This window comes from Musca vetustissima, unplaced genomic scaffold (assembly GCF_032173495.1).
Source record: "Musca vetustissima isolate MV318-11 ecotype Yass unplaced genomic scaffold, APGP_CSIRO_Mvet_v1 utg5762, whole genome shotgun sequence".
Lineage (NCBI taxonomy): Eukaryota > Metazoa > Arthropoda > Insecta > Diptera > Muscidae > Musca > Musca vetustissima.
In genome coordinates this window covers 153,423-176,705 of record NW_026879259.1, presented here as the reverse complement: position 1 = coordinate 176,705, position 23,283 = coordinate 153,423, and the positions used below count along the sequence as shown (strand labels likewise).

The window sequence follows — 23,283 nt, the reverse complement described above, 5'->3', positions numbered from 1 at the left end:
TGGTCTAGGGTACTAAAATATAGGACAATATTTTTGTAAATTTTGTTTTTTTCTTTTATTAAGCACATAGAATGGGCATTATATTCTGAACATAGAAGAACTTCTCAATTACTTTGTTTGAACGTAGATTGACATAAAAATGTTAGGAAAATTTCAAGGAATATGTTTTGAGGTAAAGTCAGACTCGGAAAAAATACCGGTATGTTTTCTTTGTACTAGGAGTTGGGAAAAAATTAGAGATTACCCAAAAATAAATTGTTCAGTGTCCAACAAAATTACTTAAGGGACCAAACACAACTCCTCTCTTCTAATGGCAGGTACGATAACTCAAAAGCTATTAATCCAATTGGTTCCAAATTTTAACACGTTATTCTGGACCTAAATTCAATCAGTGAAGATCTTCCTTATTTTCCAGCATGTTTTTCGGTCGAAAAAAAGCTATTTTCCAAAAAAATAATCAGATATGCACTCTCCTAATTGCGCCAATTTTACCCGCCATCGGAAAAAATGTAGTTTCTTTTATAAAAAAAAACATTTTGTTAATTTATTATATTTTTCTTTATGTCCTCAAATGCATGTATGCAGTGTTACAAGTCTCTAACATAATGTATGCTCATCTGAAACTTGTCGAAATATAAAATCGAGAATGGATGGTAGAAAATGCTTCTTAAACCATGGTAATACTTAAAACTAGACGTGACCTTTATATAGGCGCTATGTCAAATTCGAAGATGGAAACATTCGGCTCTTCTAAAAACGCAATTAAATGAGATCTACCTATGGTAAATATTAGTTTGGGGAAAAAGAATTCCATTAGGCCGGTCGTCGAAAATGTCGACAAAATCGGAAAAATGATCGAAGTTTACCGGCATGTTAGCAGTCGTAACATCGCCCAGGAACTAAAAATCGATCATAAAACTGTTTTAAACCATTTACACACCAATTAAAAGAAAAAAATAGGATGGATCGAATTTCCATCTGGTTCACGTACGGTGGACAAACCAGGACTAACGGCCAGGAAGTTCTTCTATGCATTTGGTGGGACTGAAAGGGGATTATTTATTATGAGTTGCTTCTATATGACCAAACGCTAAATTCTGATCTCTACTGTCAACAGCTGAATCGTTTGAAGATAGCAATTGACCAGAAACGGCTAGAATTGGTCAACAGGAGAGGTGTCCTGTTCCAACAGGATAACGCTAGCAACACACATCGACAGTGACTCGTCAGAAATTGCAAGTGCTTGGTTGGGGAGTTTTAATGCATCCGCCATACAGTCCGGACTTGGCACCAAGCGATTATCGTATTTTTCTTGAATTGATATTGTGAAAATCGACACTACAGTTTTTTTGCAAATAGAGAGCAGGACTTCTATGAGATAGACATTATGAAGATAACTTTAAAATGGCAACAAATTATACTACCAAACGGTGTATATTTGGCACAAATTGACCATTTCGAAGTATGTTAAATAAAGTCCTATAATTCATATACAAATAATGAATTCCTTTTCCCCAACCTAATATTTACATCGATTCCAACAGTTTTTGTAATTCATGTACATCGAATTATAGTAGTATAGTATATATTATTATATAGAATTATAGTAGTATATAGAATTATATAGTATAGTATATAGTATTTTTTATAAAATTTCTATGAACTAGGTTAAGTACAACAATCGAGTCAATTATATGAAAATCCGATTCGAACAAATTTTAAAATTTTTAACATGAATCTCAGAGTGACAATTTTTTATGGTAAAGAAAATAAGGACGAAATAGAATATGGGAATATGCAGGTTTCATAGTTTATTACAAAGACCACCATTCATAGATACTGGCATTTTATAAATCGGATTTTTTTGTCTCTAAAGTAATGCGAACATTTATGAATCATGGACTCAAAATTTATGAAACCCTATTTTATAATTGAATTGAATTACGCAGTCTAAATCTTCAATAATTTAGAAATTATCTATATTTCGAGAGAATACTTATAAGAAACAAATATTTCGGAGCCCATTCTCCTGAACACGAAAACGGAAAACTCCTCTTATGTTCACTAAGTAATGCCATCTCGGATTTTTATTTTTTCTAAATTTTACATACGCATATATTTCGGTTTAAAATACTAAATATATGATATAAAATTGATTTAGATAACAAAAACATAATTTATTATTATAATTTAATAATTACATTTCACATTAGATTCATTTTTTATTATTCATATCTCTGAACCGATCAAAATACCCAAAAAAATATTCTCAAAAAGAATTCCTTAATCAAACAGAAACTACATAACTTATTTTCTCACGAGAATAAAGAACACAAATTCCATCACATAGCAAAGTATTAAGACTAAAAGTGCCAACATTAAATGATATTTTATAATCATTTTTTTTTTTTTCATTTCTATCTTAACCATAGATGTCTTCATTTATGTTTTATTACTAAGTAGCATATAAAATGTTGGTCATAAACATAAGAAGCCTATTAGAGATAAAAACAAAATTACAAAGACACTTGCACACATGCTCAACCACAAGTGGAAGTACTCATCACAAAGCAAAATAAAAAACAATAACAAAAAAACTAAAGCAAAAAACTCAAGTTCAATGCGAGTAATTAAAAAAATAAATAACTGGTTTTAATTACAAAATATTTAGATAGGGTTAGAATTTTTTGTTATTGTTTTTTTTTTCTTGACTTCTATCTAGGTCTTGCCTAACTAAAACCGAACCGAACCAACTAACTAACTAAAACCAAAAACCTAAACATTAAAAATTGCCGGTAATTTTATTTTATAGTAAGTGGTCAAGACGCATACACGCGCATGAGAAAAGTTTTTTTTTTGGTATTTTGTTTGGTTGATGATTTTTTATGACATTCTGCCACAGCTCAGACGGTGTGTAGCTGTGTTTTGGTATTTTGAAAAGAAAAACAAAAAATACATCAACTTCCAGTCAGTAGTTCAACGACATCTTCATAAACGGCGACGCATGGGAACGAACCATAAATGGTCGCAACAACAACAAAAACAGCAACCACAAAAAAAAAACATTTAACAACTTAACAACATGGGTGTCAAAAGTAATCAAATTATAGTTATATAACTTTATTATAGTCGGTTAATAATATCTAGATTTATATGTATATATGTATCTAAAAATATAGATATGTAGAAGGCATATAGGAGGAAATAGACACTTGCTAGAATGTAGAAAATATGTATGGCTACCGCGGTTTTCTCTCCAAATTTAAATTTAAACAAAAAAATTAACACAAAATCATAGACTCGAATTTTTTGGTTTATGGCTACTGGGTTTTCATTATTATTGTTGCTATGTTATTTATAATTTGGATCAAAGGTTCCGTTTGCACTATTCCATATTTAGATTAGAATAGCAATAACTAAATATATTTTTAAAAATGTGTGTAAATTTAAATGTATTCACTGCTAATGATCTTCGAAATCGTAGTTGAAGAGAAATTGGGTATTTTTTTAAGACATTTTCATAAGGGATTGTTTTTTACGATTTCAAATTTCGACAAGATTCAATCGGCTGGCAAAAGAACATATATTATATGAATTTGAAGACTTAAATAATAAGAAAATATATTGACAAAATATAGCTTTTGTTGTTGTCGATGGCAGACATGATTGCCCATTATTTTTTTTTAGAAAATCGGCTTCTTCCAACCAAAAGCTAACCTGAAAACTATAGAAAATCTTCACCGATGGCATTTATGTTAATTCATACTATAGCTATATTGGTTAATAGTTTTTGAGTTATCGTGTCCGCAATCGTAAAACACTCTTTGCGAAGCATTTTTGCCTCACTTGATGGTGACACAATCAAGCTATATCTTCAGGTGTTGTTGAGATTTTAATGAGAAATTCATGAGAAGTTGTAGGTTCATATTAAATAAAAAAATCGTATTTTTGAAAACGAGAATTAGGTTCCCATTAAAGACTGTAAAATTCGAATCTAAATTTCCAACGGAAGTCGAAAAATTACATATCTGACTCTTGTATGAACTAGGACTATTAACTTCACACAAAAACTAAACAAGTGGAGGACCATGATGTCGACACAATGAATAAAAGTCAATCGGTGAAGAACTTCCTTATTTTTTAATATAGTTAGCGATAAAAAAATAGGCGAATTTTTGAGAGAAGTCAATAAAATTAGTTCATACTCTTTCTAACACCCTTGGAATTTCCGGATTCCGATGTTCCAGTGAGGATTTATCATGGGCTTTTCTTTAATCACCAAAAACAACAACAACAACAAATGTTGTAAATTATTTTTCTTCTCTTTTAAATCTTTAAATATATATATATATATATATATATATGCACGGTTACAAACCCGAACATTTACCAGCCCAATAAAAATCTTGAAAATTTAAAATCGAGAATGGGGGAGGTCCATCAAGTACGAAGATGGGTAATATCGGTCCACTCCTTCTCCATATTTAACATTCATTCTAATTCAGAGTTAATAATTATTGATGAAATGCATATTTAGCACCCATATGCGGATTCCCAAAAAGAACCGAAAAATATCCCACATTACATATCACAATTACAAATACTAGAGTTAGCTTAGAAAGATATATCCACTGACTGTTTCTTAAGGAACTTTAATTTATAGCACGTGTTAAATAGATCCTCCTCGGGGAAAACCTAAATGTTTATCCCACAATTAAATCAGACGAAAATATATATGGAAGCTATATCTAAATCTGAACCGATTTTCAAGAAAATGTACATACATCATTCTAGTCACAATTCAGTACGCTATGCCAAATATCGAGGAAATTGAAAGATATATAGGGACTTTGCTGCCACATTTACCTTAAATCGGACGAAAATATATATGGGAGCTGTATCTAAATCTGAACCGATTTTTCCCAATTTCAATAGGATTCGTCCTTGGGCCATAAATGAGACCTGTACTTTGTTTACAATTTAACATGAACAGATAGACGGACGGGCGGATATGCATATATCGACTCAGAAAGTGATTCTATGCATATTCTCAAAATGAACCATGGGTCTATCTCGATTATTTTTGCCTATTACAAACATATTCACAAAGACTTAAAACCCTGTACCACAGTATGGTGAAGGGTTTAAATACGTTAGAAATATAACAATGCGTACACTAATTTTCCATTTTTTGAGTTAAGTTTTGATTAGTGCTTTCTACAGCGTTTCTGTAAATTTGTGCACAGTTCTATGTGTATATCTTTATTTTTTTGGGGAAAAAGAAATCCATTAGGCCGGTAGTCGAAAATATCGATAAAATCGGAGAAATGATCGAAGCTGGATTCAAAAAGAAGCTCTATATTTGGGAGCCACACCAATTAATAGAAAAAATGATGGATCGAATTTGCATCTGCGAATGAGATAGACCCAAACGGAATGAGATAGACCCATTTCCTAAACGGACGGTGACTGGAGATGAGAAATGGATCACATACGATAACCCTGTGAGAAAACGATCGTGGGCAGAGAGCGGCGAAGCACCTTAAACGGTGGCCAAACCAGGACTAACGGCCACGAAGGTTCTGCTATGTATTTGGTGGGACAGGAAGGGGATTATTTGTTATGAGTTGCTTCCATATGGCCAAACGCTAAATTCTGATCCCTACTGTCAACAACTGGACCGTTTGAAGATAACAATTTCATCCGATTTTAGGTAATTGCTGCACCAAAGTCTCTGAAAATCATTCGATTTGCACGAAATTTGTTATAGCGTACTGATTTAAGTCTAGAATGACGTGTGCTAAGTTTCGTGAAAATCGATTCAGATTTAGATATAGCTCCCATATATATTTTCGTGCGATTTTATGCAATTGGTGCACCAAAGTCCTTACATATCTTTCGATTTGCACAAAGTTTGGTATAGGGTACTGAATTAAGTCTAGAATGATGTTGCTAAGCTTCGTGAAAAGATCCATAGGTTGGCCGATTGACACAACGTACTGAAGTAATATAAATTAGTCTCAAGTTTCCCTGAAATCGGTTCAGATATAGGTATATATAGGATACATATGTAGAATATACCCAAAGTGGTAAAGGGAATCATATACTCAGCCCAGTCCGACTTTACTACTTGCCTTACTGGTTATTAATATATTTATACAAATGTTTATTGGCTTTTGTTTTGATTAGAGTAATATTTCTATATTTAAACCTGTGAACGGAGCAGTATAATCGGTCGGGGCCGACCATACGATACCCTACACAACTACCTGGAAACTCTAACTTTCTGCGAATATTTATTCCGAGCTTGGGCAATATTTCGTGATATTTGCTCCCTCTAGACCGATTAGAGGTCAACAACACCTTTTCCTTACACTGACATATTTCCGAATATTACTATTCATATTCTAATTGTCCAGATTCCCCTCACCGTGGGTTGTGTTGTGATGTTTAGCTTATTATTGGCATCGACTCGAAAAAAACAAAAATAAATAAGTATTCGGTCCATTTCATCCCATAATTATAATCTGCCCATCACCGAAAGTTATAGGAGTTGTCCTTGATCATAACTGGAACCTCATGGAAAATTTCAAAGCGATCAGCGCTATATTTCCGCACTCTAGTGTGGTAATGGGTTACTAAATAATATCTGAGTACGTAAGCACCTGTAAATATTTAAGTGTAACTCCCACATCCGAGTACATACGACAATATAATTGGTATCAATTTAAAACCACTCCTCTTGGATATATTATCAACTTCTCGGGGTTTTGTCCTTAAGGAGTAAATATATACGCCATAAAATGCAAATTTTATGGCCCGATCCCCTTCTCAGTGTAAAATTTCACGATGTTCGGGCCATAATTGCGGCCTCTGGAGCCACCAGAAAAACCGACAAAAATTTAGTATTTGGTCCATTTCATCCCCTAAATATTAACCGATCTTTACCAAAAACAATAGGGGACTTCATTGGGCAGAACCCATCCTACTTGCAAAATTTCGTGAAGATTGGTCCATAACTGTATCCTGTTTACAAATTATAATGGACAGACGGACACACATGTCTAGATCAACTCAGCTAGTCGAGATATAACGATCGGTATACTTAAATGTGGGTCTAGGACCAATATTTCGCGGCGTTACAAACTCTTGGGGCTGCACAAAGCTATAATACCCTGACAACATAGTTGTGTGGGGTATAATTAATAAAAGGGATCTAGTGTAGAATGTATAAGGTAAAACAATTCGAATTGATATACGAAATTGAAACCATTCCGATCGGAATCTGTGACATGCCGGATTATCTGAGTGAATGGACAAATGATTTAATGAAATCATTTGAAATTTCAAAATATGTCAATCTAAGTCAAAATTGCATATTATATATTTTTTTAATTCCCGATATATTTTCCCCAAATAAGTTTGTGGTAAATAAAAAAAAACACAACGATTTATTGTTTTGAATTTTGTTTTTAAGATTTGTCATCTTTTTTGTTTTATATTTCTTTAATTCTTTTTCATTTCTCTTCAGCTTCATTCATAAATCAAAAAATAATTCTTATACGCTAACAAAATAATAATAAACATAATAATACTTAAACGGCTAATTGTTATAAACAATATCGATAATAATAATTAATAATAATGATAATAAGTTACACACACTACATACATACACATATTACATACATTACTTAATTAACTTAAAATTAGTTGCTACAGAAATAAAGAGAGGTTTTAAATTACAATCGCTATAAAGGAGAGGCGAGGGAGAGAAAGAAAATACTTTGATTTCAAACTTACAAAACTAATATCACAGTTTTAACAACGATTGTAATTTGCAATGGAAACGAATGCTATATAAATAGGAACATTTCTATAAATATTAATAATAGATTACAATAATAAAAAATTTACACTTTTTGTGGAATGTGGTGGTGGCTTTTTTTTACATACTAATAATACTTTTGTGTTTTCTTGTAAAGATGTACGATGTTTCCAAATTTTTTTGTGGAAAATAATAAATAGATGGGGCGAGGAGGGAGAGAGAGAGTGAGCAGGAATGTTGTGTTAGAAGAAAAAAATTTTTGTTTTTCTTTTACTGACTGGAATGACTAGAATATTATAAATATATTGGAAATCCAGAGTTGTGAAATGAATTTTTTTTTGAATACTTATAATAGGCGAGGCGGGTTGAGGGCTAGAGAGGGTGTCAGGGAAATCTTAACCTAAACTGTATTATTCCTACTTTTGGATTTTTTGCCTTTTCTACCTCTTGTCTGTTTAGCTTTGCCCTTTGTGGCCATGGAGCTTTTTTCAATTTCATTAAATTGTGTTTGCTGTTGTTGTGGTTGTTCAACTCCACTGGCAGACAAACCATTTACCACATGATTGGTTTTCAAGGCAACTTGTCCTCGACGTTTATTGAATTTTCGCAAAAGTTGTCCCATATTTTTCAAATATTCAAAATAATGGAATTTTACGAATTTCAAATCAATTGAATTGGCCGCCTGTAAATTGTGAGGATTATTGAGGACACCCTCTTTGGTCAGCAATTTAAGGCGTTTGTTCATTTCACTGCGTGTTATAACGGGCATTTGCAACGACTTATAGGGATGGGTCTTGTTGACGGCTGCCTCCAATTCGCACAACATGTTGCGTGAACTTTTCAACAATTCTTTCAGTTCCTGGGAGGTGCTACTTTCACGTTGTGATTTCGAATGATCGTAGGTGTATTGGATGCGGCGCAAATAGGCAAATGAGGCAACATAGGTTTGCATATTGCGATACCAACGTTTCAGGGCGATCTGTAAGGAGAAGAAGAAAAATGGAAATTAATATTTTTTCGAAAATGATTCATTGAAAAACAAAATTCAATACCATAAAAAATAGAAGATTTGAAATGCTTGGGAAATTTATTGATAAGATAATGTGGTGTATATGTGTAAATTTGTATGTCAAATATACACACAATTTGTTGTGTGTAATTGTTATTTTGCATGCACTATGGATGACTAATCGCTGTATTGTAGTAAACTTAATAGCTGTGGAAATTTAAACTATTGTCAATATTATTCAAGCATGATTTTTTGTAGATCAAAGTCCATTGTGGGGGATGAGTAGTCTGATTTTGTTTTTAATTTTTGTATTTACTAACATTACATGTCATTTAATGGAATTTCCGTTTATTTAGTATTGCAAAAAAAAAAATAATAAATTTCCCATGATGGCATGTCAAAACTTCTATTGGTATTTGAAATATATTTTTTTTTTGATTTTTTTAATATAAAAAATTTTAAAAATACTTACACTGGAATTCAATTTCAATTTTGGCAAGAATTTATATCTATAATTGTACAGTCTCCAGGTTGTGATATTACTAATATTAATATCCTGGCGGTGACTGTTGTTCAAGCGATTCAAATCATGAACGGCGGTATTTTTCAAAAATTTATAAATCTAAAAGTAAAAAGAAACAAAAATAAAAATTAGTAAAAAATAAAACAAATCAAAAATATTATATAAAATTATAAAAATACAATTAATTAACAATAACTAAAATTTATATAAATGAAAAAAAAAATTTAAAAATAAATTTTTGAAACATCCGATGTTGAAAAGAATTTAAATGAATTTCTTATTATGTTTTTCTGACTACCGACAATTTTAAATATTTGAATGAACCAAATTTGTTTTTAATTTGATATTCTTTTTTATTTTATTTTTTTAATAAAATTTCACATCAAAAAATTCATTTTTCAATTTGAAAAAAAAAAAGTTTTAATTTTATATTTTAATTTAGAAAAAAATTAATTTTATATTCGGAATATTTTTTTTAATGAATTTAATTTAAAATGTTTTTTTTTAAGTTTAAAAATTGTAGTGTCCAATTTTTTATTATTTTTAATTTATTAATACAATTTACAAATATTGAAAATTTAATTTTTTATTTATGAAATGTGTATATTTATGAATTAAATTTAAAACAATTTAAATGTTGATTATAAATAAAAAATTGCGGCACTCACATTTTTTAACTAAAAAAATTATTTTTTTCTAAAAAAAATATAATTAAAAATGTTTTTTTTTTTAAGAAGACAAATTTTAGTTAAGGAAAATATTTTATTTTAATTTAAAATACAAAAAAACGTCGGTTACAGTTTTAAATATTATTTTTGAAATTAACCTATGGAATTGTCAGCATTTATTGAAACAAATATTTTCTTTAATTCGAATTTGACAGAGTTACAAATATTTTATTTTTACGTTTTACGCCTTTTAAATTTTTAAATATTTTTTTTGTTGTTATATTTTCATATTTAAATTTAATGCTTTTTAATTTTTTTCCACTTTTAATTATTTAATTATTACTTTCATATTTAACTTTATAATTATTTCCCCCAATTTTTACCTTTCTCTGTTCCTGTTTACTGGGACGGCGAGTATTTTTGACATTTGGATCAAAGACACCACCACACGGATTATACCATTCCACAATGCTGGAATTTTCATTGAAATTATTGTAAATATTCCAATTGCTGTGACGTTTACGATGACGTTTGCGCAAACGCAAAGAATTGGGTGGTGAGGTGGTGCTGGCGGCTGTTGCTGATGATGATTCTCCTGCTGCTACCAAAGCGGCATTGCTATCATTTATTAGTGTATTGGCGATGGTGGGTGCCGCCGCTGTCAGACCCATGATCAACACTAATAAATTGACAATTGTAATCAATGATTTTAATGAAGACATTTGTATTCTTGTTGTTTGTGGTTTTGTGCTTTAGTTAAACTTTGCAACACACGTGACTTATGCAACAGTCGGTCAACATGTGGCACTTCCAAATAAAAATGGTATTTTAATTTTTTGTTGTCACTTTAATCCTTTTGGGGGTTTAATTTTCTTTTTTCTCGATTTTTTGTTATTTCACTTATAAGAAAATTAATTAAGTTATTGTGTTTTATTGATTTCCGTTTTTTATTGTTTCATGTGCTTGTGTGTTTTGTTTTTAATTTGATAATCCATACACTTTTTTCTTAACAATTTAATTGCATATCAATATATGTTTTTTATATTTCCGTTAGCTTATCTAAATATAGTCCGTTTAGTTGTTGCGGTTTTTTTGACTTGGCTCTTAGCGTCTTGTTTATATTTTTCTTTTTTGTTTTCAAACGGGCGAACGCATTCGTAACCGATGAAACAAAATTGTGAAATTGTTCCTTGGTATGGGAATGTGGTGTTTGCACGTCAAAGTTTAAAACTAGACTGAATTGTATGTTGTTTTAATTTTGACTACCTTTCTTTGTTGAGGAGACTTGGGTTAAATCCATCTGTAGCTGTTGTATTTGAGTGTCGGTGTGTGTGTTCGTTTGTGTGCATGTAATTCTCCTCCTTCTCTCTTGACGGTCGATCGGTACACTCATACAGCAGCAGGCAACAACAATAACGGCAAGAAGAACGGTGACGACGACGACAACAACAACACAACACCAATAGTGATGATGATGATGAGTACGGCCACTGCTGTAGCAAAGGCTCGGCTATCGTGCACACGAACATACTACCTTCGAGCAAACGACACCACCACTAACTAAAACAATAACAACAACAACATGCAATGATAATATTGTTGTGTGTGCAATGTTGTTAACTCCATCCACGACATGAAAAAACAAAATCTTATTGTTTCCGTTTTTATTGCTTTTTTGGAGTGTTGTTGGATGGCGGGCTGGCTGGCTGGCCATTGCCTTGGTTGTTGTTGTTGCTATTGTTCCATTTGTTCTTGGTGTTGCGGATGGTTTATTATTATGCTATTTATATGTGTTTTATACATACGTTGTTGTTGTCGCTGGTGGACAGTGGTGCTCCTCCACATAGAACAACAACATTAAATCTACACAGCCACACAAATAAAATAAACAAACCACCAAACAACTCAAAAGCGTGCATGCTCAAAATCGTCATTGTTAAAACGTCACGAGTTGTTGTTGTTAGCTCCCCCTCACACAAATGATAATGGTCGTCATTGTGGGTACTCCATGGCCGTTGTTGTTGTTGTTGGCGGTGGTGGTAATGTTCTCAGAGCAATTTCCTTCACACTCTCAGAGGGGAAGCACACTCACTCTTTATGTTTTTATCCAATAACCAGCATTTTACTCAACATTTCCCCTCCAAAACAAACATGTGTACATAGCAACAAAACTATGTACATACATAAGACAGAAAAAATTGTGGGGGTTCAAATAAAAATGTACATGTTCTTGCATGCCCACAAAAATATCGTTTGTACAATTTATAATATTCTTTATGGCCAGCAACCCATCAACAAGGTAGAAAAAGGAGAGAAAGAACGTGAGGTAACCTCTCTTTCTTGGCCCTTTTTTAAAACTACCTAATATTTAAATTTTTTCAAATTAGATAAATTTTGAATAATGCTACCTGCTATCCCCTTTTTAGTGTGTTGCCTGAACATGTGATTGCCAAGGTGGATCATATTTTATTTTATTGGAGTTGCATGTTTTATGGCCGCTACTAAAATCTCACACACACCAGTTGTCATTTTCCTTATTGACCTTTTTATTGTTGTTGGCAGCGCAAATCTGTGTCATATGTACTTATGCGATTTTTTATGACACATTATTAACAGATTAACGGGTAGATTTTTTGTGATCTTTCTAAGTTAATCCCAGGAGATTCTAGAAGGATCTGTAACATTTTGTCATGGCGCTGTCAATGAAATTGATGTTGAAAAATTGCCTCTGAATCTGAAATTTATTTTTTCTGATCAATGTTTAAGAAAATTGATTGATTGACATATTCTGATCCGTAATAATAATCTGAAAATTATTGGGCACCATTTTGAAATATATTTTATAAATGGGGAAATTCCAAATATCTTGTCTAGATTTCTGAAAATAATCCGAAAACCTTTCGCAACCTTTCGAATTCGACTCAATGGAGAAACATTATGCACTCGGTTGAATTAAAGTGAGATATCAAAGATTCAGACATTAAAAAAGTTACCGTTAGAAAGTTCAAAAATGAAAAGCTCATGTCACAGTATTTTAAGTGTACTGGGAAGCATGATGGAGGGTCAATAATGGTATTGGGCTGTTTTTATTTTTATGGAGTTAGATATTCTTTATACAAATGTGTTTGAAAACGCTATAGTTCCCTGAAGTTCCTACAATAAACTCAAACATACACCGAAACATGTCAAAGATTGGTTGTGGGAATCAAAATTAATGTTTTGTAATGACTAATCCTCAGATCTGCCGTAATGCAAAATAAAAACGTTCACTATAAGTTAATTTTCAAAAAATAAACGTCCTGTTATTTATTTTGCAATTTCAATTGCTTTAGTCTTGGCCACCAGTGTATTCCCTAAGCCTATGGTTTGCGGAGGTCTTCTGCCTTCTTCTATTAAGAGGTTTCGAATATAATGTTGTTAAAATCGGTTATTCAATTCGCTTTAAACCAAATGTACAATTTTATAAAATATTAACCCTTTGTGGGTGAGGTACCAGAAGAGGAGGGCCGACGGGCCTCAACTTGACATTTGTGCACATATTGATTCAAATCAGTCATTCAGTTCGTGTAATATTGAATGTATATACATTGAACAATTTGATCTTTTGTGGGGAGGAGGCAGAAGAAGCGGACGAATTAGTCCCATATTCGGATTTGATTTGGGCTTGGTGAAGATCACAGGTTGTACAAAGATAGTTTCAAATCGGATATTTGATAATATATAACCTCTGCATGCGTCAAAATATTAATTTGAGATGGCGGTCAATTAAACAGAAGGGACTGGTGATTACAATGGAAGTAAAAATTATCAGTAATTTGGAGATAATAATCAAAATTTCGCTTATAATTTTGTCCAAAAAAATTGAGTTTCAGAACATAGTGCCAGAGGAAATTTTAATGGTTGTAGCACCAATCGACGCCGTGATATGTTCTCTGTCCAGAATTTTGCGAAAGTTCATAAACGTAAGAGTTATTGTCGATAGTATATAAATAGTCATTGAAATTTGCCCCTAATGGACTAATACTAACACAGCACGCTGATGATAAAATTGGAAGATATTAGCCTGCTCTTTAACCAAATTAAGTGTATTTGGTATGTCCGCATTATGTAGCACATATTCTTACCAAAAATTATCGTTTTTGCTCCACTGGTTTTTTTGAGATATTGTCCGGGGATTTAAGGATTTTATGCATGTTTTCCAACCAAATTGGATATAATTCAAATTTAATTAAGATGTGCCATAGTTTTAAGACCATAATAAGAAAAACAATACGATTTCATGCCATCCTGATGCTAAATACTGATTCCAAATTTGTAATTAGTGGGCATAGCTCTACAAAATGTGTTCAAAAATAAATTGATTAATTAAATTATTAAAAAATAGACCGCCATTTTCGATCCACACTATTAAATTTCTACGTTTTTCTTGCAGAATCGTAATAAGCGCCCTTGAAATCCTTCTATGTGATATTTATTTATTTCATAAACCCACTTCCATAATTATGGCCAAAAAAATGGGATCTCTGGCCCAAAGTGCTCTCATTGAAAACATTTGTATAATAGGTCATAATATTTTCATATAATCTGTCATCCTGATGTTAAATACTGATTCCTCAGGTTTTGAAATAAAGACTATGGACTAAACGATCGGAGGGTACGTCGATTGAAATAAAGTTTCCTACTTTTTCACAATAAGGAAATATGCAAAGAGTAAATTCCACTTTAATGAATTAATTAAATATGACTTCCAATTAATAAATACGTCTTCGAATTACATACGCGGCATCCGAGGTCTTTAGATCTGTTTCCAATGACTATTGCATATTCCCAGATATGTTAATTTTTCATTGAAGGAAGAAAACTAAATAATTATACTCCCAAATATTATCAAAACGTTGAAGGATCGCTGTAATCATTTTATCAACCTTAAATAAAGAACCTGAAGATCCCGCAAAAATGTCATGATCAAAAAACGATCCCTGTGGTTTTTGATGGTATTTAGGGGATAACATTTGTCAACACCGCGTTTTTTTAAAGGGCACTCTTGTATCGATGACCAAGATTTGTTTGTAAATATTTTAAAATATTATCTTTCTATATCGTATATTTTATTTCGGTCGGACGTTATACGGAGAAGTTTCCAAGGAAGGAAAGGAATAATCCAATCGGTTCCAAATTTTGATACGTTTTCTGGGAGTGTATAGCTATCGTATGAACCAATCGGCGAAGAACTTCCTTATTTTTTAACTTAGTTCGAGGTTAAAAATAGGCGAACTTCTAAAAGGAATTTCAAAGGTCTGCCATTTTGTTAATTTTTGAGCGAAGTCAATAATCCCATTTCAACAAGAGCCAGACATGTACTCCTTGGTATTTCCGGATTCTAATGTTGCAGTGAGGAGTTATCATGCCCGCCATAAAAAATAACACTTTATCTTTAATAGCCAAAAACAACAACAAAATAACAACAATCAAATTTTGCAAATTATTTTTCTTCTCTTTTAAAACTTTAATTATATACCATATACCATTTACCAGCCCAATGCAAATCTTGAAAATATAAAATCGAGAATTGGGGAGGTCCCCTTAAACAAAATGTATTTAAATGCAGTGGTATAAATCAATAGTTGGTTTGCATGAAACAGAGGAATCCTTTTCGACGCATACTTTTAGTAGCAAATTAATAACATAAATTTATAAAAATCACCAAAAACCCTCACCGGATATTTAAATTTCTTCAATGACAAAATTTAAATATTCCCCTGCAGAAATGACCTCGTACCCACCATCAATTTACACTGCAATTTGCGGCATCTTATGCGATTCTGCACACACACAAAACATCCATTAGATGCTTCATCAATTAAATTATAGCGACACTATCTAAACCATACGATCGAATTACAATTTCATGCTTCTAATGAGTATTTACCCAACAAGAAATTTGTTCTGCGTCCAATTTTCGGCAAGGCAATCAAACGGAATGTTTGTGCATAAATGTGCAAGCATGAAATTGTTTGTTTTTATTACAAATTTACCGCTTATTTCACGATCTAACACCTATACGCCTTGAAATTGAGATGTTCTAACATCTCAATTTCGTACAATCATCCAACAATTTATCGTTTCTTTCGTTCTTTGTTGCACAAGACACAAGCAGTCGCATTAAAGAACCGTGTAATGTTTAGGCAGCCTTTTTTTGCTTCCAAAAAAATTGCCGTGTGCATGTCTGTCCGTCCGTCTGCCCGCCCGTTCGTCCTCTGTTTTTGTCTGTCTATAGAAATCTTCGCTTGAGTTTGTATTTTATGTTTGTCTTTGTGTATAATTGAGCTGTGAATGAGGTTTGATGATGTTGCAAAATAATGTTGTGTGTTCTCTATGGCTTAGTAGTAGACAAGCCTACAAATAACCTAGGTAACACACCAAAATATGGTTAGCTAGATGGTTGGCAAGGGTATAACTTACAAGCGAATCAATTCCATTCGTTACGCCAATTTCTTATCAGTGCACAATCGTTTCTTCTTCTTTATTTTCTGTGTTTTTGTTTTGCTCCCTTAGGGAGCGTCAGAGGGAATATCTGTTTTTATTGAAAGAAAAGAAAAAAAATGTGCGCATGCGCAGAAAGAACATGACATGGCACTAATTCTAATAATGAAACAAAGGGACGCATTGCAGCACAGTGTTTGCGAAGGAGAGGGATCTATTGATTGAAAAATTTGCTGGCTGATGGCTTAATCAGGAAATTCTTGAGGAATTGTTAAGGTTTCAATGAGAAATTGTAGGATTTTAAATCAAATAAAAACTTATCTTGAAGGATATATTTTTAAAAATCGTGGAATTGAATTAAATCAGTGACAAAATTAACAAATTTGAGGACCTTTGATTATTATTTCAAAAATAAGGAAGGTCTTCGTCGATTGAATTCATCCTAGTTCATACGATAGCTATACACTCACAATGAAACGTATCAAAATTTGGAGGTTATTTGAGTAATCGTGCTCGCCAGTTGTAAAAACACAAGCAATTTTGCCGTCACTTGATACTAACACAATAAATCGGTTATAAAATCAAGAGTTCTTGAGATTTTCACTGGAACTTATAAAGGATCATTCTTATATTAAATAAAAAAAAACAAAATTAATTTTTTTGAAACCAAGAAGTGGGCGGGGGTCCCTTAATAGAATGCTTCCGTAGATTTTTTTCGAAAAATTAATGGACTCTGTGAATCACCATTAAAGGAAATTATGTTGAATTAATTAAATGTCCTATTTTTATATGGTAGGTTGCGGATATTTCAATTGGGTTCAATATTTGTCTTATCTCCTTTAGAAAAAATATAGAGCTTTGAAAATTTGCATTGACATTGATATAACTCCTATCAAAATCGGTATGGTAATGTTTATGTCCACGTTTGCGCATATTATGATCCCAATAGGTCCATGTTTTGACATTTTCCCCATATAAAAGTGACGCTTAATGTTTGATATTTTGAGTCATGAACTCTAATTTTGTTTCGGGCTTTTGGATGCTGGCATTAAATGATCGTTACAGATCCAGTTTAAACATAGGCCCCATATAAAGGTTCCGTCGAACTGTCGTATTTTCAACCATAAAAGCTGTAATTAGGAATTCCAGGTTATTTGTAAAGAAAATGTTCAATGTAGGTCAATGATTGTTATATGAACTATAGGGCATTTAACTTCGAAATGTCCGATTTGGGCCAAATGTGCACCGTTTTGTTGTATGATTTGTTGCCATTTTAAAGGTAACATCATTATGCCTCTCTCATAGAGTCCTGCTTCCTATTTGCAAAAAAAAACTCTAGTACTTGATTTTCACAATCCTCCTTAGTACAAAATATGATAACCGCTTGGTGTCAAGTCCTGACTGTATGGCGGATCCATTCAAAATTCCCAACCAAGCTCCCAAAGTTTTTGGCGAGTCACTGTAGATGTATGTGTTGTCCTCCTCCTGGCCAAATCTCTCCTGTTGGTCAATTCTGGCCGTTTCAGCTCAATTGTAAATGGCTTAAAATAGTGTTATGGTCGATTTTTAGCTCCTGGGCGATGTTACGACTTCTAAGATGCCGGTCAAAAATGACTGACTGATGACGACGAAACCAAAATTAAACATACGAGTAGATGGCTGTTACAGCATCGGAACAACACCATTCACAATTTAGCCGCTTGGCTTGCATTTTCGCTTTTGTCAACGAAAAACTTTAAAATGTACCAATTTTTTTTTCACATCAATTTTTAACACCCTGTAACTCACAAATAAATTCACCAAACAAAAAAACAGCGAAAAATTATTTTTTACTGCGAAATGTCACCCTTCCAAATCTGAAATTGTTTGATCGATACTTTACGAAAAATCTATTAGTACAGTCATCTGCGAAAAAATAATGTATTTCTTTTTCCCCAACCTAATATAATACTTCCTGTGCGAAGTTTTTTAGCCTAGTTTTCCTTGTGATTCGGTATTTAATATTCAAAGAGTATACACAACCTACTAGCAGATAATTTACAATGCCAGTGCCTCCATATAAAAGTCCCATATGGGAAGACCTATACAATGATATATTAATTTAATTTTAGCTATAACTATAGTAGTCAATATTTGTGGTTCAATACTGACATACTTACCACATAACACTACCTTCCAAATGTTGGTCTTTTGAGAATTTTGTATTCTTAACCAACGGAATTCACTGTTCTTTCATATTTTGGATATATATTTAATATTTACCCTTCATCCTATTTATTATAATGACATTGTGCATATGTTTGAAGCATGCAAAAGGAAACGAGATATACTTCTGTTGAGAATATTCATCATTTTTAAGTAGATTTATGCATGTCCGCCCAGTAGTTAGATATCTATATAGATATAACTCCCACATATGGTTTTGCCCGATTTCTCAATACAAGTCACAATATTTGTCCAATTGCGACAAAAATTTCAACAACTTTCTGAGTTAAGTACAGATTGACGTATGTTTAATTTTTTGAAATCGGTTCTGATTTAGATATAGGTCCCATATAAATTTTCGTCGATTTTAGATAAATGGTGGTATCAAACTCGCAAGGTTTGTTCGATTAGGACAAAATTTGGTTCAGCTTACTGAATCAAGTACAGATTAGAATATGTGAATATTTGTTGAAATCAGTTCAGATTTAGATATAGCTCCCATTTATATTTTCATTCGATATCATCTAAATGATGCCCTTTTTAACCACAAATTGACCTAAAGCATTGACATTTTGTATAGGCGGTCCATTCTTACATGAATTTAATTTATTACTTAATACCCAACGTCTGATCTATTGAGCCGAAATTTTGCATTTTGTGTATGAAATTTGCTAAAATCGTTTCATATTTGGATATAACACCCATATATATTTCGAATATGGCTCTCATATCTGTTTTCTGCTGATTTGATCCGGTTGGCACGTGTTAAGTTTACTTTACATACATACATTTTACATTAACATACCTTATATTGTCAGATTTCATACAAATGGTACACCAAATCTTTAAGTCTGATCCTTAAGTGAATGAAATCCCTTGCAGATCACATGTCTTCAGTAAAATCGAATGATAATAAAATAAAATGTCTCTATTCCTTGTGCGCATTTTTCGTTATTATTTTAATGATCTGTACAATATGATATAGTCGATTTATAGAGGATTTTAATTTATATAAGATTCCTCAAATTTTATTAATCAATCGATTTCCCCATTTGTAATACTTATTATTATTTACATATACATTTTGTTTGAATTGTGATACATTGAATAAAAATAGATTTTAAAAATAATTTGCAACAGAAAAATGCGTTAAGAGCCATTTTGTATTATTGTGCGAAATTAACAACCATAGTGCTTATACCAAATTATCCCACATTTTGAGCAGAAAAACTAAAATTAAGATATTTCAAGAATTGGCCATGTTCTAAACTGTGTATATAGGACTCTAAACTGTATATATAGTGAGTCATTGAGTTCAAGTTTTCGTTGGGAAATTGTGATCAATATAGCAGAAGTACAATTTATTAAGTCTGAACATGTACTATTCCACATAATTAATTTAATGAAGATTCTACAAATATAAAAATATCCCACTTTTACACAAATCATTAACCAATTTAACCCTTTTTATATAACCATTCCAAGCCACTGTGCAGTAGTATTACAGCTCAATAAACAATTTTCTCTCGGGCATCTTGTCAGTCAGTGTGCCAGTCAGTCAGTTCGTCCGCCTAGTATGTCATTTTGACAACTCTATTTTGTGCGAACATCATCTACAGCTAACAGTGTGATATGATACTACTCGTCCGTCTGTAGTACCAAAATATTTTGTCCATAACGAATTGTAAAGGAAGGATATGGTGTTGATGTGCCTATACGTGTTTGTGTGTCTGTGTACAAACAATCACTGAGGCACGCACGCACACAACTCAACATCATGCCCTTATCTTTGTGTGGGTGCTTAGGAAGAATATCCTGTTGAGTTTGCTCACTTTTTGTATACCGACAACAGCAGCAGGAGCTCAATCAAAAGTAATCAACATTGTATGTGTTGTTGTTGCTGTTGTTGTCTGTTGCAGTTTTACAACAGCTTATTCAACTGGATCTTTTTCTCAGTTTCTAATGGTTGTGCCTCTTTGATATTCGACTAGAGTCTCACTTAGTTACAACAACAACACAAGACAATTTCTTTTTTGTTGTTGTTGGTGCTCATAGCCACTGGGTGCGAAATGCTAGCTGGCCATAGTTGGTGGTGTGCCTTTAAGGTCTTCCAAAGACTCTCTCTCTCTTTCTAGCTCGCTCCTTTGCCGAATGTTCGGTTAGAATGGTCGTAAAAAGACTCTAAATGAAAATTTATTGTTTCTTTATGTTTACATTGTTGTTGCCCATGTCCCTGTTGCTAAACAACAATTGATGTCCTTTTTTGCCGTTTGTTAGGTGGGTGATATTCGTCGGCCAATATCAAGCAAAATGTCCTGCTGTTTGCCGAAGACAAAACCAAATCTAGCTAGAATCTCTCTCCTAACATCTTTCTTCTTTGGGTTTTGGTTTTGTGTGTGGTGCGTTTCATTTTTTTGCCATTTGCTTGTGGTTCTAAAGGGGATCTCACAAATATTCTGGCCAATATGGCCAGCCAAACAAGAGTGCATACTTACTCGCTTACCATAGAGTCATAACCAAAATGTTGGTTTGACTAAGCGGATACCTACGTGCATACCTTTTCCCAACTATTCAGTTCACATCGTTAGATTGCTGCAAGACAATGGATTTATGCAAAATTAACAGGAATAAATAAAAGAAAAAAGGATACTACCCAAAACATTTATCATAAGCTTATTGTTTTCATGCATTTTGTTATGAGCCCAAAGACAATAGAGACAATTTGTGTAGATTTTATTCTTATTTGTATTTTTTCTTTAGTTTTTGTGTTTTAGAATTTTGACTTTTTTGCCTAAACTAAGGCCTGAGAAGATAATTTTCTTTAAGATTATTACGGTACTTTTATGGGATTATTTTTGTTGAGTGTGTGTGTGTGTCCAACTGTTTAACTAAAATAATGTATTAATGATGGCTAACTGGGAATTATGTATTTATTATAATATGAAAGAATCTACTTAGTAGTATTATTATAGATTATCCTTTATATTACTTGTAAATATTCTCTAAACGTTAAAAACAATAATTTTGAAATTTTAAATAAAAATTCTTAAATAATATATATGCAATATACGTCTGAAAATACATAAAATATTAAATATATATCAAATTTAGACGGTCCAGATCTACCTTATTTTCTAGCTTAGTTTTTGTTCGAAAATATAATAATTTTCTTAATTATTGTTATTTCAATAGGGGGGATCGAAAAAGTGGCGGTCTTTTTTTTTAATTTTAAATAATTAAATTGTTTTTGGAGACGTTTAGTAGAGCTATGGTCACTGATACCAATGTGAAATCATATTTTGAAAATCAAATATAATCGAAAATTAGGAAAAAAAATAATATTTTATTTCTTAGCTGTTTTTAATATCAAAATGGCATGACCTCTTTGGTTTATGTATTATGAATATTAAACTACGACATAACTTTAATGTAACTGTACAAAATAGCGAATAATGTGGAGACCGTTTATATGGGGCCTAAAATGCTAACTATAGAGGAATTAATCTTCTTCCCATTGCATATAAGGCGCTATGAGGTATGAGTGAAAGACTGAAGCCAATGGTCAATTACATTATTGGACCATACCAATGCGGCTTCAGACACTATTGACCAGATTTTCACTATAGGCCAAATCCTGGAAAAGACCAACGAAAAGCACATCGACACAAGCTGCATTCGACAGCCCAATCCGTTCAGCCTTGTCTGCCGGAAAGGACCTTTCGGAGCCCTTCAATACCGAACGAGGATTCAGACAATGTGACATTTCCTCATGTGACCCTTTTAACATCAACCTGGAAAAGGCCATAACATATGAAAAGATGAACAGAAATGGCACTCTGTACACCAAACAACACATGTTACTCGCTTACGCCGATGACATCGATATAATGGGTCGAACGAAAGTGGGGTGGCAGTAAATGGCGAGAAGACCAAGCTGATGGTATCAACGCGCAAGACGTCCAGTAGACTCGGACCAACTGGGGAACTTGAGAACTACAGCTTTGTGGTAGTCTATGATTTTATATACCTTGGTACCGCCATAAATAAAACTAATGACGTCAGGTTTAAAATTCGGAGAAGGATAACAGATGCTACTATGGTCTAAGTAAGCAATTTAGAAATAAGACCACCTCCCGCTAGACCAAGATCACACTCTAAAAAACGATGATACTACCCGAGGTGGGGTAAGCATGGGTACTTGCGCAAGTAGATGCGACTGATCTTGGAGTTTTCTAGAGAAAAATTCTTCGGAAGATCTATGGGCCGAAGGATAGACAGTGAATGTCGGCATCTAATGAACCACGAGCTTTACTATGTACAGCGACTACGTTGGCTAGGCCATGTTGTGCGAATGGATGAGGATGCCACAGCTCAAAAGGCATAAAAGTAAGCCTACTGATGATTCACGCAGAAGGGGAAGGCCATATATTCGATGGAAAGGTTCTATCTCGAGCCAGCTAAATAGGATATATATTTTAGCAGGTTTGCCTAACGTCTTCCATGAATAGAATTAATATTATATTAAACAGTCATAATTTTGACCTCCAAAGCTAAAACAGACAAAAAT

At 32.7% G+C, this 23,283-nt stretch overlaps 1 protein-coding gene across 1 annotated transcript in view; it reads right to left on the bottom strand.

Moving 5' to 3' along the window:
* The window catches only part of LOC133324075 (uncharacterized), a 69,262-nt gene extending 58,512 nt beyond the window's left edge, over positions 1-10,750 (bottom strand). The window contains exons 1-3 of the mRNA XM_061532961.1: positions 10,412-10,750; positions 9,310-9,459; positions 8,273-8,807 (exon numbers count right to left, since the gene is read on the bottom strand). Coding sequence (XP_061388945.1) covers positions 8,273-8,807; positions 9,310-9,459; positions 10,412-10,750 — 1,024 coding nt within the window. The remainder of the gene's footprint in view (positions 1-8,272; positions 8,808-9,309; positions 9,460-10,411) is intronic.
* Positions 10,751-23,283: the final 12,533 nt, after the last annotated feature.